The following is a 15,238-nucleotide window of genomic DNA, read 5'->3' as shown; positions in this document are numbered from 1 at the left end:
CCGTGAGTTATTAGTTACAAAACGAAAGCGCTTTAAAAATGTGTTTATAATCGAACCCGTACGACCGACCACGTACAGTTTCGAAGCTGGACCTGACCGCAAACGGTGATATCGTGTCGTAGACACTGACAATAAATGTCGTAAGAAATAGCGGTACACCGTATCATATCATATCTATATTGGCTTGCAACCTCTTTGACAGAACATAAGACATACAACAACTAGACGTAGACTAAGAGAGACACATAACAGGTTTTTTTTTAATTGCTCAGATTGGTGGACTAGCTCACAGCCCACCTGGTGTTAAGTGGTTACTGGAACCCATAGACATCTATAACGTAAATGCGCCACTCACCTTGAGATATAAGTTATAAGGTCTCAGTATAGTTACAACGTGGCTGCCCTACCCTTCAAACCGAAACGCATTACTGCTTCACGGTAGAAGTAGGCGGGGTGGTGGTACCTACCCGCGCGGACTCACAAGAGGTCCTACCACCAGTAATTACGCAAATTATAATTTTGCGGGTTTGATTTTTATTACACGATGTTATTCCTTCACCGTGGAAGTCAATCGTGAACATTTGTTGAGTACGCATTTCATTAGAAAAATTGGTACCCGCCTAAGATTCGAACACCGGTGCATCATTACATACGAATGCACCGGACGCCTTATCCTTTAGGCCACGACGACTTCATAAAATACGTACACGAACCAGACGACAAGGAACAAACCGAGCGTTCACATATATACATGAAATAGACTACAAACGAACGAATCCTACCTGTGCGGGTGTTGAATGGAGATGATCATGTTTGGGCGCTCGTCTCTCTAGGGGGTAGCTCGTCTGCGGGGAGGCTGCGTTGGTCAGCTGAGAGACAGCTGTCACTGGCTTCGGTGGCGCCGTACTGGTGGGCTCTGGTACTGCTTGCGGTATCTCTTCGTGGGCTACAAATTTATTGCATTAGAACTTGATCTTTTCTTTCCCTGTTGACGATGTAACGTAAACGCAGTTGAGAAGATGTCGCTAAAATATCATAAGCCCCGAGCACTCGTGAACGGACTTCCACCTGACGCAAATTTAATTAATAGTAATAATATATTGAGTTACTAATAATACAATACTTTACTGGTGGTAGGACCTTTTGAGTCCGCACGGGTAGGTATCACCATCCTGCCTATTTCTGCCTTGAAGCAGTAATGCGTTTCGGTTTGAAGGGTGGGGCAGCCACGTTTTAGATGTTTATGGGCTCCAGTAATCACTTAACACCAGGTGGGCTGTGAGCTCGTCCACCCATCTAAGCAAAAAAAAACAATAAAATGAGTTTTAGTCACTTGCCCGTCTGCCAACATACAATACTGTTTGTTTGGTACACCGATTAACGCAATATAACAGAAACAGTCATCTCGAGATGTGAAACCGTTATCGAAGTGAACAGCCACCAAAAATTAAATGTCACTAACGACATTGGGACATAAGATTGGTCTCCTGATAGCAATCCCACAAACTGTAAGATAGAATAGAGCACCTGCTAGTGCGCACTCCCTTACAAAAACACTACAAAAACGTTATCAGTGTACTAAGTGCGAGTTTTTTAACGTTCTCGCTAGCGTAAAAATTAACTCAAATTTGTATGGAGTTGGAACGTTTGCCTACGTTTTCCGTTAGGGGCGCTGTTCTAACTGCCTACCTTGAGTTAACTTTTACTCTATCGAGAATGTTATAAACCCTCACTAAGCATACCGATATTGGTTCGCTCAAAAGAAATGTGTTGATGTTTGAAGCAACTGAACCAGAAACAAACTTTACACTCTTTCGGTAGTCAATTATTAATACTTTTTGATCTGAGGAGGGTCTCTTAAACGATCTAGGCACCGTGGAGTGTTTTATAATCTTCATACGTTTTAATAATCTTGTTAAAAACTATAAATAGAATAGAAATTAACATAATGATATTCAGCGGGCCTCTGTTTGCGAAATTAACACTTTCATTGCGGTGTATTTGAATTTTTAAAGACTTGCATAATTTTAATGATCATAATGTCTTAGACGACTTAATTAGCCGACTGGTCGCAATAAGTATGTAGCTAAGCAAATATTTTAAATATTTCTGTCTATGTATATAGGTAAACAAGATCACGTCCCACCTGATATTAAGTGCTTACCGGAACCCAGCGACATACTCTCAGTTCTAATTAAAAAGTTCTCCCACCCTCAAACTGACACGCATGACTGATTCGCAGCAGAAATAGATCAGGGTCTTTTTGGTAAAAATTGGTACCCGCCTGGGATTCGAACACTGATGCATCGCTCAGCACGTATGCACCGGACGTCTTATCCTTTAGGCCACGACGAATTCAAAGTCTGTTCCTACCCGTGCGGGTTAAGAATGTATGCATGTACTTTTTTTTTATTGCCCTTGTAGGCAGACCAGCACACGGCCCACCTGATGGTGAATGGTTACCGTCGCCCATGGACTTCAGCAATGCCAGGGGCAGAGCCAAACCGCTGCCTACCTTCTGTATGGCTCGTTCGATAGGAATTTCGGAGACCGGCCCTTATGGTGCCAGGTGAGACATCACCGAATATGGACATTATTGAGGAGGTACGTTATGCGACTTTTTAAGACGGTGCGTATTAGGAAACCTTACGTTTGGAATGACGGCTAACAGTGAGTTGCAGCCGAAATATATCCCGACTACGTATCTGTTCTGGTTAGTAGCCGTTGATCGCATATCTTACGGTAGGCGGTGATATTAACTTTGTAGTGGTAACGCGGACCATGCAATCGTCCGCCTAATTCAATCATAACTTTAAAAAACTCATTACTTTAACATAGAGTTTTATCAATATCTCGTTTAGGTTTTTTTTTATTGCTTAGATGGGTGGACGAGCTCACAGCCCACCTGATGTTAAGTGGTTACTGGAGCCCATAGACATCTACAACGTAAAAGCGCCACCCACCTTGAGATATAAGTTCTAAGGTCTCAGCACAACGGCTGCCCCACCCTTCAAACCGAAACGCATCACTGCTTCACGGCAGAAATAGGCGGGGTGGTGGTACCTACCAGTGCGGACTCACAAGAGGTCCTACCACCAGTAATTACCTACGCAAATTATAATTGAGCGGGTTTCATTTTTATTACACGATGTTATTCCTTCACCGTGGAAGTCAATCGTGAACATTTGTTGAGTACGTATTTCGTTAGAAAAATTGGTACCCGCCTGAGATTCGAACACCGGTGCATCGCTCAACACGTATGCACCGGACGTCATATCCTTTAGGCCACGACGACTTCAAACGTATCTGTTCTGGTTAGTAGCCTTCGGTCGCACATCTTGCGGTAGGCGATGATATTAACTTTGTAGTGGTAACTATAGCTTAAAATACCCATTACTTTAACAGACAGTTTTATCAATATCCCGTTTCTGGTAATTATGTGACTTACATTTATTGAGTTCTGAGGGTGGTGGAGGCGTGGTGGCGCGATGAGCGTGTGGCGGAGGCGACAGTCGGCGCGTGACGGGAGCGGCCGCAGCCGTCGCGTGCGAGACCCGTACGCGGAGAGCCCTCGCTCCTCCGACGCTGCTGCACCAAGCGCCTTCCTCACCAGGACGACATCCACTTGAGGGTCTGAATGGAACAACAATATTATAACAGTACAACAACATAATGATAGGAGCATACTTGCGTACTGTTATAACCGTAGTATGAAGGTGGTATCCTTAGTATCCACTGGTGGTAGGACCTCTTGTGAGTCCGCGCTGGTGGGTACCACCACCCTGCCTATTTTTGCCGTGAAGCAGTAATGCGTTTCGGTTTGAAGGGTGGGGCAGCCGTTGTAACTATACTTGAGACCTTAGAACTTATATCTCATGGTGAGTGGCGCATTTACGTTGTGGGTGTTTATGGGCTCCAGTAACCACTTGACACCAGATGGGCTGTGAGCTCGTCCACCCATCTAAGCAATAAAAAAATAAAAGAAGGCTATTTGGCTGACAGCCTTAACCAAGCTGCACGATCAGCATTCCCGAGCTTTCCTGTTCCGTCCGCCCCGCGAACAGTTGGTCTTCTCCCAGCTCACGACCTGAGCGGTCAGTCTTCTCCTATCCTCCGATCTGAGCGGTCGACTCCCAACTCTAAATCAGTGCGCGTGACTGTCATCGGACCTCCAAACCCGCTATAAGAGTACCATCAGTAATGCGAGTTGACGATCGCAGTACGCTGGTAGACTGTAGTGGAGGTAGACATAGAGAATGCCCGGACAACGTTACAGACTGGTCTGGACTGATCGTCAAAGTGTCTCTTAGAGCTCCCTATAAAAGCAGAGGAGGCATTTCCGATAATAGGGAAATAAATCATGAAGAAACTGGTATTGTATTAAAAAGAGTAAGTGCGTGTCTGACAACACACATGGTTCCGTGATCAATGTAAATAAGTAAAGGTACCATATAATAATGTCTATATTTCATTATTACGTTTCACAGTGGAAGTTACAATTTAAAGTCGGTACGTTAAAGAAATAAATTGTTTTTGGCGGCCTATCTTTTCTATTTTATAAATGAAAATGTCCGGAATATCAAAAACGAGTACTTGTTTAAATAAACTTTCATTAATTGTGTTGCGTAACCGGTCAGCTTCGTACGAATGCTACGAATTGCCATTTAAATATTGCATGTATATGTTTGTCAAGCCTAAACAATCATAAGTGACTTTTTAAATTGGAAAGATTCAGCTAAATTGTATAATATATTATCTAATGTTCGCGCGTTGCGGTGCTTGAGATTCGAAGCTAATCACTGCTACCTTAATACTGATTTCCTTCTATCTTTACATCCGTAGTTTCATCGACTACATTTTATATGCATAGTAGTCGGTAACCCGTGTTCAGTAGAGGAATAGGTACAAATTTTAAACTTGGCTATTTCGATACAACAAATACCGAAGTTAAAAAAAACCTGACTGGTATTTAATTCTGAACGATTCTATCGGGGGATGGCTTCCAATTAATTTGGTACATTACACCTAATGATTTTTTTTATAATAACGAAGATTTACCTAACCATAGTTATCAATTTAGAGTAGAGACTATTCACGATTTCAAAGCTGACAATTATATTAAATTAAAAAGTAATTAACAAAATTGCATACTGTTTTAAGATTTTTCTAACAACACAAAACACGGTAAAATAACACTTCACATTGTATTTGACACATGAAGATTTCATGAGTCGTAGATATCTTGTATAATTCACATTGATCCGTAATCACTAAAAACTTTGAATTGTTCAGTGCGTTGCAAATTGTATTTTAAGTAAATAAATATGATTTTAAGCCGTAAAGGTATTTTTGATCAATCGCTGACTATTTATAACGAGACGGAGCCGATTTATTCCGGTATCTGTTAACCTGTAACCCGTGAAGTAACGGTCGGTACAGCGCTTCGGCTAACCTCATGCGTGTCGCGTCCTAAACAAGCGACGCGTCTGTGACGAATGCACGTATTATGTATGTATATTATCTCTTTACTCCGTGTGCTTTGTGAGATTTTGTAATGTTCTCGATTGCTTAAAAGTAACTCAAATTTGTATGGAGTTGGAACAGCGCCCCTAGCGGCAAACGTAGGGAAGCTGTTCCAACTCCATACAAATTTGGATTTAGCTTTTACGCGATCGAGAAGTTAAAAAACTCGCACTAAGGACACTAGACGTTTGTAAAACAATTTAGTTGTAGTTTCGTATGAGCGAACGAGATAAGTGAAATGCAAATGTTTCTGTGATTAGTACGTTAACAATACTACATACAACCCGTTGCCTACCCCCGATAACCATTATCGAGTAACGACGGCGTAGGACCGGCGACTAATGACGCTCTTAGTGAACTCTGTGGTCACTGATCGTCGAAGATACCTATCTACCAGTCGCCTTCTTTTAGTTTATGATATGACTTCAGTATAATTTGTTTTGTCTAGTGCATGTTAGGATTTGACTACATAAGTATTATGTAGTTCACAGATTATTGATTCATTTGGCACCTAGACCAATTAGAAAAATAGATTAAAAATAAGATTCGGGTTTTATTAGTACGGAATCTTAAAAAATATAAAAGGGCGGGCCAGGGAGGAAAGCGTGACCAGATGGAACGTGGCGAATTAAGCGATCAATCTGTGAACTCTATAGTTCGCCCGCGATCCAACTGTTTTGAATCAAATCATTACATCTCTTAATCTATACTAATATATAAATCTACAGTGGTTTTTACGGATGTTCCGTTATAACTACTGAACCATGCATCCGATTGACTTGAAACTTGGTATCCATGTAGAAAATATAATGGATAGGCTAATATTTATATGAGTGTTGGACTCCCTACACCAGCTGCGGGGGCGTTAATGATGAGAATCTTTGTGGGGGTGAGAAATAATAATGTTAATTTTAAATGCCCAGCGAAGCGGACGGCTACAGCTAGTTGTCCCTCAAGTATAAACATGACTTTTATTACAATAGACGGACATACTAGTTCACAGCCCACCTGGTGTGAAGCGGATAGTTACTTGACACAAAAATGTCTGTAAACAAACAATGAAAAATGTTTTTAAGGAAATTACACAATATAACAACATCCTACAAGTAAATTGGAGTGAAAGCCAATTTAAGTTTTACAAAAACGAGTCTTATCCCAATGAGTTAAAGTTAATTGATGGAAATATTAGATATTTAGTTGATCAGGAAGTTACGAAGTGTCATAAAAGCGTGGGACTTTAATGTAATGATGAGGATGCGAGAGCTTCAAATATGAGGATTACGTGAGCCGTTAAGTATTGAACTGTGTCTTTTAATAGAGTCTGCACTCACTGTTTACCGGTAGTGAGGTGGGTCGCAGGAGTCAAAAGAATAAAACAAATTAAATATCAATCGGTGCCATACACCCACACCCACAGATCAACTTTTATTTTGAGTTTCAGCGGATTGGGTATATGCCAAGCCTAAGTTCTCAATAAATAAATGATGGTTTAAAAAAACTATAATAACAAAATACGCTTTTATAGAAAATCCAACTAAATAATAGAAAATAATTTTAAATAAATTTAAATTAAAAATAATGTAAGAAAAAAATATTTTATTGTAAAAAAAGCGTTTGTTAGTTTTTTAAATTAATAATTTATTTCTCATGTTTTAGTTGAATTTCAATTTTTTCAATTTTTCTTTTCATTTTTTTTTAAATATTGAATTGTCATCGGTTCTTAATAAGTATGTATACCAAATTTCGAGTTAATCCTACGTTTGAAGGGGGTCAAAATTATGTTCAAAGATTCCGTTACATACTAACATACATACGTCTGAAGCTAATAAAAGCGTATTAAAAAAAAGGACCGCCTTCGGAGCCAAAATACCGCATAGGGAAACAATTTCCATAGTCAACAACATAGTAGACCAACCGTAGGGGGTCAGTCGTCTCGAGGTAAGGCAGCTCGAAGGCGGTAAAGCACCGATTACTTAGATAGGTACTCCTCAAAGTAGGACCTGCCTTGTATCTCACCAACCGTCAACCGTGCGTACTCGTGAACACTTAGTGCTGGCTATCAATTATAACATTAGTATTGTCTTGGTCTTTTGCGAGCCAGCCCAATATTTAAATTACTACAATTAATAGAGCACAACATTCGAACGTCGATGAATAGCAACTGACCCGCCCGTGACCACGGAAATTGTAAGGTATTCGCGAAGTCGGAAATAATACAATGACAGTAAAAATCCAAGATTAAATCGTAAAGTTTTAATGATTATTATAACATTGGCAGCTCTCAGACACTGGCTGGAACCGGTAATTCGAACCTGCGAATTCTGACATTACGCTTCTAAGTAAATCTTACTAGCCGTAGTCGTGTCGTCAGCTCGGCACCACCCTGGGAGCTTCTGGTGTGAAGTATATTTGGTGTTTGATGCATAGAGCGACTGCTATTTATAATAGACAATTGAGATCTTGACCTCAAATGGATAACGGAGTTTGCGTTGTGATGGCCATAGATTGTTTTTTTATTGCTTAGATGGGTGGACGAGCTCACAGCCCACCTGGTGTTAAGTGGTTACCGGAGCCCATAGACATTTACGACGTAAATGCGCCACCCACTTTGAGATATAAGTTCTAAGGTCTCAGTATAGTTACAACGGCTGCCCCATCCTTCAAACCGAAACGCATTACTGCTTCACGGCAGAAATAGGCAGGGTGGTGGTACCTACCCGTGTGGACTCACGAGAGCTCCTACCACCAATAACAACTTAATACCATACAGAACAATAAATCTAATTGCCTATACGGCATGTCAACGAAGAGTTTTTTTTTTAATTTATTTTTTATTGCTTAGATGGGTGGACGAGCTCACAGCCCACCTGGTGTTAAGTGGTTACTGGAGCCCATAGACATCTACAACGTAAATGCGCCACCCACCTTGAGATATAAGTTCTAAGGTCTCAGTATACTTACAACGGCTGCCTCGCCCTTCAAACTGAAACGCATTACTGCTTCACGGCAGAAATAGGAAGGGTGGTGGTACCTACCCGTGTGGACTCACGAGAGCTCCTACCACCAATAACAACTTAATACCATACAGAACAATAAATCTAATTACTAAGGTATTTGCATAAACGGCGTGTTAACGAAGAGTTTTCTGATATTTAACCTAAAACATTTGTCGTTGTAAATAAAGTGCCTGTCAACTTGCTACATGAAACGCCCGCGTTTAAAACCCACCAACTAAATCCTATTTGATTTAGTTATAATTACTATCTACTCGCACTCCGACCTTGATACGAACATTTCGTTTCCACACACGCTCCAATTAACTCACGTTATATGGAATATTTTTGACGAATGGTTTTGACGGGTGTCTTGCGCAGTCTCATGTGAGGTTATTGCACTTTGACATGTGTGAGATGATTACCTTCTGTCCGCCGACACACAAGCGGCTTAAACGCAACTGTCGCCAATGACGTTAATAATGCATTTTCACATTCTAATTACAATCTAATAATAAGTATTAGACAAAAAAAAAAGATTTCAGTCTTTTCCTTTCGAGTCTCTCGGCCGATTTTCTTTTGTTTAATCAGATATTAACGATCCTAATTATCTTTTTTATTTATAAAGTTTCTTTATTTACTTCATCACTTATTTATTTCATCAAAATAAAATAATTTAATACCTCAGCCGTATCTAAAAGCGGCTGTGGTAGAATTCCTACAATTGGGCGAACACTCATATGGACTACTCGGACAGCAAATTGACATGTAAACTTGAGGTCTAGGAGTACATTAATATTGATGAAAATATTTTTAATTTTTATCATTGGTTTTTATTTTTTTTTATTTTTTTTTTATTGCCTTTGTAGGCAGACGGGCATACGGCCCACCTGATGGTGAGTGGTTACCGTCGCCCATGGACTTCAGCAATGCCAGGGGCAGAGCCAAGCCGCTGCCTACCGCTTAATACTCTCCATAAGCCTCGTTTGAAGAAGGACATGTCATAGCGCTCGGGAAACACCGTGGAGGGGAGCTCATTCCATAGCCGGATGGTACGTGGCAAAAAAGATCTCTGGAAACGCACTGTGGATGACCGCAGTGGCTCCAGGTAGTATGGATGAACTCTACTCCGGTGGCGGGCGGTGCGATGGTAAAAACGAGATGCTGGTATCATCTCGAACAATTCCTCAGAGCACTCCCCATGGAACATACGGTACAAAATACAGAGGGAACCGAAGTCCCTCCGCAGACCCAGAGGCTCCAAAAATTGGTTCAATAATGAAGTCGATGTGAAATGGGAAGTTGTCGCAGCTTAAAAGATAAGACGCCCGGTGCATTCGTATCGAGCAATGCGACTGAGCCGGTGTTTAACTATGACAGGTAGGTACCAGCTGTTCTAATGAAATATGTACTTAGTAATTGAACACGAATGACTTCCACAAGTTAAGAAGGAATCACATCAAATTCGCCACAAATATAATTTGCTTAACTACCGACGGTAGGATGTCTTGTGAGCCCGCACGGGTAGATATCAACACTCTACCTATTTCTGCCGGAAAGCAGTAAGCGTTTCGGTTTGAAGGGTGGGGAAGCCGCTGTACTGTATAGTAACTGAGGTAGCTGTTTGTTAAGTAACTGAGACTTAGAACGAAGGTGGGTAACAGCAATTACATTGTTCATGTCCATGGGCTCCACTAACCACTTATCACAGGTTGGACCCTGAGCTCGTCCACCCATCTAAGCAATAAAAAGTAAAGTAGCTTGGAATAAGTAAGTACCTACGTGTGTTATTCACTTCCATTATTATTATTTTGTTGATTTCAATTTATGTACTTTTATCGTAATAGGAAATGGTCAGACATTATCCAAACGTTTGTCCTTGATTGACCTTCACGGACATTAGCTTTGTCCACAATCAGCTACTGAATGTCCCTGTAAGCAGTGTTATTTTTAACGCTCTGTTATTCCAAAAACTTAAAGCACAGTTTTTGGGAATTTAGAATTCGAATTTTTATCTATAGATTAGGATTGACACATTAGAAAATGCTAAATCAGAATGGTCTTCAGAATGGTCCAATACTACGGCTCTAAGCTAGTACATTTCTGATGATTAAAAGGTATTCTTAACGTACGTCCATGTGTAAAATATTGGAAATCACTCAAAGTAATAATTATGTGACACATGATGCGACTGTCGCAACACAATGATAATTGACACGTCTGAATTCCTTATTCTGGTAAATAGGCAACTTTATAAGTTACTTTTTTCCCTACCTATTTGCTAGTAGTCTAACGGGGCTATTCCAGCTACGCGTGGACGGGTAGATGAGCTCACGGGCTTAATCTGAGAGAATTTACTGCGCAGAATCCACCGAGGGTGAGGACGCTGAGGTAACTTTGACAAGGTCGCGTTCCCGATCCGTCGGTAGATTCTGCGAAGCACTGCTCTTGCTAGGGCCAGTGTTAGCAAGACTCCGGTTTGAGCCCCGTGAGCTCACTTACACGTCAAGGAGAAGCTGAAATAGCCTCTCAAGGCTATCAGCATAGGTAGGAAAACAAAAAGAAGGACGGTGACCGGTGCTTAAGAGGCTTAAAAGCACCGAGAGTGAATCCGGGGGATCCAACAAGACATTTTTCGGGCGACGGCGGCTTTGCGTTGCTCCGTTGCGGTCGGATAAAATAAGAGTGACACATACACGCGCCCAGTATTGCAATGGTCGAATTTTCTTATTAAATCATTCACCTAAACAACGTAATTTGTATATATTACAAAAGCTGTTTACCTTTTAGATCAACAATAATAAAGAAATCATGAACGGAAAGCGTAAATTCAATTCGATTGGAAGAAAGTGAGGAGAATTGATAAAATGATAGAATTAATACAGATTACTACATTATTATAAAACTTTTTAATTTCGTGGTTTCGTGGTCTTAACTGAATGATCTAATAATGTTTACTGTTAGCGCGGGCCGATGATTATGCCACTTGACCACTTGATGTCGAGTGAAAACCATTATCGATATCCATTGATAATGCTATGGATATAACGATGCGGCTATTTTATCATCTAGGCTGTTGGCTAGCTTACTATGGATTTTATTTTAAAAAAATCGTCCGCTTTAATTTAATTCCATCAATTGCTTTAGTGAGTCGTACTTAAGTGCTACCCGTCCACGACACTGAAATTCCAATTACGTGTTTTTTTAGACATAAAACTAACTTAAGGGAAGTTTTAATTGTGTAGAAGTATATTTATCTATTCAGCTTTCGTTGTAATTTACATACTATAGCAAAATTAAGTATATGTATGGAATGTCGACACCTTTTTTGTATTGATTAGATAGATGAACTATGTAGCTAAAATTCCACCTGCTGTAAAGTTACAAATGCACCGGGCGTCTTATCTTTTAGGCCACGACGACACGTTTACTAAATTCATACGGATATAGGGACTTAGAATAAAAAAAACATTTATGAAATAATATTTTTGTATGACCGTCTATTTTTCCGGTTGTATTTTTAAGCGGCTGGACCAATTCCGACAACACCTTAATTGGCAGATAGTTGATGTTACAGGGAGTAGATTATGTCTATGTTTGTTTCAGAAAACGGATTAATGCATAGAAATAAAACCCATGAAGTTTTTCATATCATCATCATGATGATGATGATATGAAAAACGACGGAAAAATAGACGGTCATATAAAAATATTATTTCATAAATGTTTTTTTTATTCTAAGTCCCTATATCCGTATGAATTTAGTAAACGTGTCGTCGTGGCCTAAAAGATAAGACGCCCGGTGCATTTGTAACTTTACAGCAGGTGGAATTTTAGCTACATAGTTCATCTATCTAATCAATACAAAAAAGGTGTCGACATTCCATACATATACTTAATTTTGCTATAGTATGTAAATTACAACGAAAGCTGAATAGATAAATATACTTCTACACAATTAAAACTTCCCTTCAGTTAGTTTTATGTCTAAAAAAACACATAATTGGAATTTCAGTGTCGTGGACGGGTAGCACTTAAGTACGACTCACTAAAGCAATTGATGGAATTTATAAGCGAAGATTATGATATCACCTAAATTGAGATATAAGGTTGCCGTCTTACCATTGAAAGCGAAACGTATAATGGTGGTAATAGGCTACCTGTTTAGTATAGTAGCTTCCTGAAGACTGTAAACAAGTCCTAATCAAGACAATTGGGATAAGTTAAAGCTAGTTTAGTGAGGCAGAGACTAGACAGCAGCTTTGACATTGCTTCATATCCATGAACGACACTGACCACTCATCAAATGGAATGATGCTCCTCTGTCTTTAAACGCGATCAAAATGTGGTAGTCGTGCAGAAACAGTGATGATGACTGAGTTCGTCTTATTAATTTTGAACATAATTCTAATAGATATCAGGAGTTCTATTAGAAGTTCCAAATTTTATATTAAGCACGACATCAAAATGGCATTTCCCACAAAACTTTAAGATTGATTTTTAGACAGTAAGCTATAACAAATAACAAAACAAAAAAGTTATGTAAAAATCATCCAGACGATTGAAATCGTTTTCTTATAGTTATATTTCGTATTTCAAATTGAAATGTTTTAAAAAAATTAAATTTGGTTCTTAAAAACGTACCTTTTTCTCCATTCTTGAACGAAGCTCCAATCGCAAGGCTCTTCATCATCAAGAACTGTCGCTTCATGGTGTTCACTAGATCCCCCGTGCACCAATTCGACTAGTTGTCGAGCCCTTTCGAAGTTTTCTTCAAATTCGACAACCAAAAAACCATCAGAACTGATGGTCCCAAACACATCTTTTCTGTACGTTGCATCATTGATCGTCACTACGTCGTCTATAGGGTCTTCAGATTTTATTTCTGAATATATAGCTTCCGATACATGAATTTCTGGTGTTGGACATTCGTCTGCTTTATAAATGAAATTATCCAGTCCAATAGTCTCAGTCTCGTTTACAAACCTGTTGACGTATATGGCTTCTGGCTTTTGATTTTCTTCTTTAAGCTTCTCCTCTCTCTTCTGTTCGTTGTGTTTCCTTATAATAGAATCGCCGAAATAAATAACTACTTTGTTATTGTTTTGCGTTATTTTGTTAGCTAGGCCAGCTTCAGTTAGTGGTAAGTTTGGCTTCTTATTTTTCTCTTGCGATATCTTTTGTGCTAATTCTTCGTAGCACGGAAGACGGTTGGTGAGCATGTTTTTCTTTTCAGAGTTAGTCACCTTGTTCTCTTCTCGTTTCTTTTCGACACTCTGGTACACTGGTGGACGGCAGCAGTCGTCGTACTGTGGTTGTGAGTTCCACGGTCTAGGCTCACTGTAAACATGCTCTGTTGATGCTGACATTTGTGGTAAAGGCAGATATTTCTCATGAACGTTGCTGGGATTGGGAGTCTCGTTTTTTCTAAAATTCAAAACGCTACGTCGCACTTTAGATTCGGCGGCGTCGGTACTGTTAACTTTCTTGAGCCGCGAGTTCCCTAATATCTTAAATAATGGCTTGTGATCAGTTTGCTTGACACGATCAGTGCTCGGGGCGCGCCGCATCCCAAACGGCCCCGCTTGCTCCTCGCTAGGGTGAGGGTACAGCTGCTCACAGCTGGTCGACTTGTGAGTGGCGATCCTCGTCTTTGTCGAGTTGAGCGGCTCCCTGCTCTGCCAGTGCCTGACTGAGAGTCTGGCCGCACCACGAATGAACTTCATCGGCTCCCATGCTTCGGCCTTTTTGAGAATGAAGTTGTCGCTCATGTTATGTTTATTTGGAGGTTTCCTTGCGTCGGCGGCCCTGCAAGACTGAAGCTCGCGACAGAGGAAGCACGAGCAGCGCGCGGGGCACAGCATGACTGCGCGCTCGTGCCGTGCGCACTGGCCGCGCCGCGACGCCCCACGGCTGCCGATGCCCCGCTACACTCGCTGGAGGCTCGCACGCGAAATTTTCACGGATTAACGTACCGTTCGTAAGCTCGATGCTAGTCATTAAAGACTAACTCATATTTTGATATTAAATTCATGAGAAAACACATTGTTTTATGTGGTTCTTACGTAAATATACATATAACCGACTTCTTAGTTTATAATCGCGCCACTTAATGTAACGCAGGTTCATTCACAGCAAAACTACTTTCACTGTTTAATGAACATTCTGCTTCTCACCATTTCGTAAATGCTCTTAAAACACTCCATCGGCGCTATTTCATCTTTCCTAGTACAAACTCGTAAATTTTATGGATGTCGATACCAGTACACTTTAAAATTTAGGGCAACTCGTCAGCAGCCCCTTCAAAGACTTGAACGGCTATAAATACTCCCAGAAACACATTTTCGTCATATCACTAATGTGTACAGTTAACTGTAACGCATATCGTGTATACTACAACTTGCATATTAAGCCCGTCCATTGCAAAGGTGAACGAAACCATCACTTGAACGCTAAATATAGAGCACTCTATACACCGAGGGTCTATTATGAAAATCTTTTGTATTTTATATGTCGAACGGTACACTTTGAACGATAAACTGTATAGTAAGTTAGGATTTCACGTGTTCGATATTTTTAAAAACGTAATACAATAGGATTATATCGATTCTTAAGATTTCGAATGTTTCATAGTTTTTTTTAGTTCCGTACGTCTTTGTTCAGGAAAAGTGTTAAATATTAGAAACATCAAGAATTGCCCATTAATTAATGAAATCAGCCAC

General features: G+C 40.2%; 1 protein-coding gene across 1 annotated transcript in view; it reads right to left on the bottom strand.

The window, feature by feature from the left end:
• The window catches only part of LOC114244233 (ankyrin repeat and BTB/POZ domain-containing protein 2), a 32,653-nt gene extending 18,206 nt beyond the window's left edge, over positions 1 to 14,447 (bottom strand). The window contains exons 1-3 of the mRNA XM_028175988.2: positions 13,161 to 14,447; positions 3,449 to 3,633; positions 783 to 946 (exon numbers count right to left, since the gene is read on the bottom strand). Of these exons, the coding sequence (XP_028031789.2) occupies positions 783 to 946; positions 3,449 to 3,633; positions 13,161 to 14,380 (1,569 nt within the window). The 5' untranslated portion in view covers positions 14,381 to 14,447. The remainder of the gene's footprint in view (positions 1 to 782; positions 947 to 3,448; positions 3,634 to 13,160) is intronic.
• Positions 14,448 to 15,238: the final 791 nt, after the last annotated feature.

Source organism: Bombyx mandarina, chromosome 13 (assembly GCF_030267445.1).
Source record: "Bombyx mandarina strain Sakado chromosome 13, ASM3026744v2".
NCBI lineage: Eukaryota > Metazoa > Arthropoda > Insecta > Lepidoptera > Bombycidae > Bombyx > Bombyx mandarina.
This window is presented reverse-complemented; position numbering and strand designations above follow the sequence as displayed.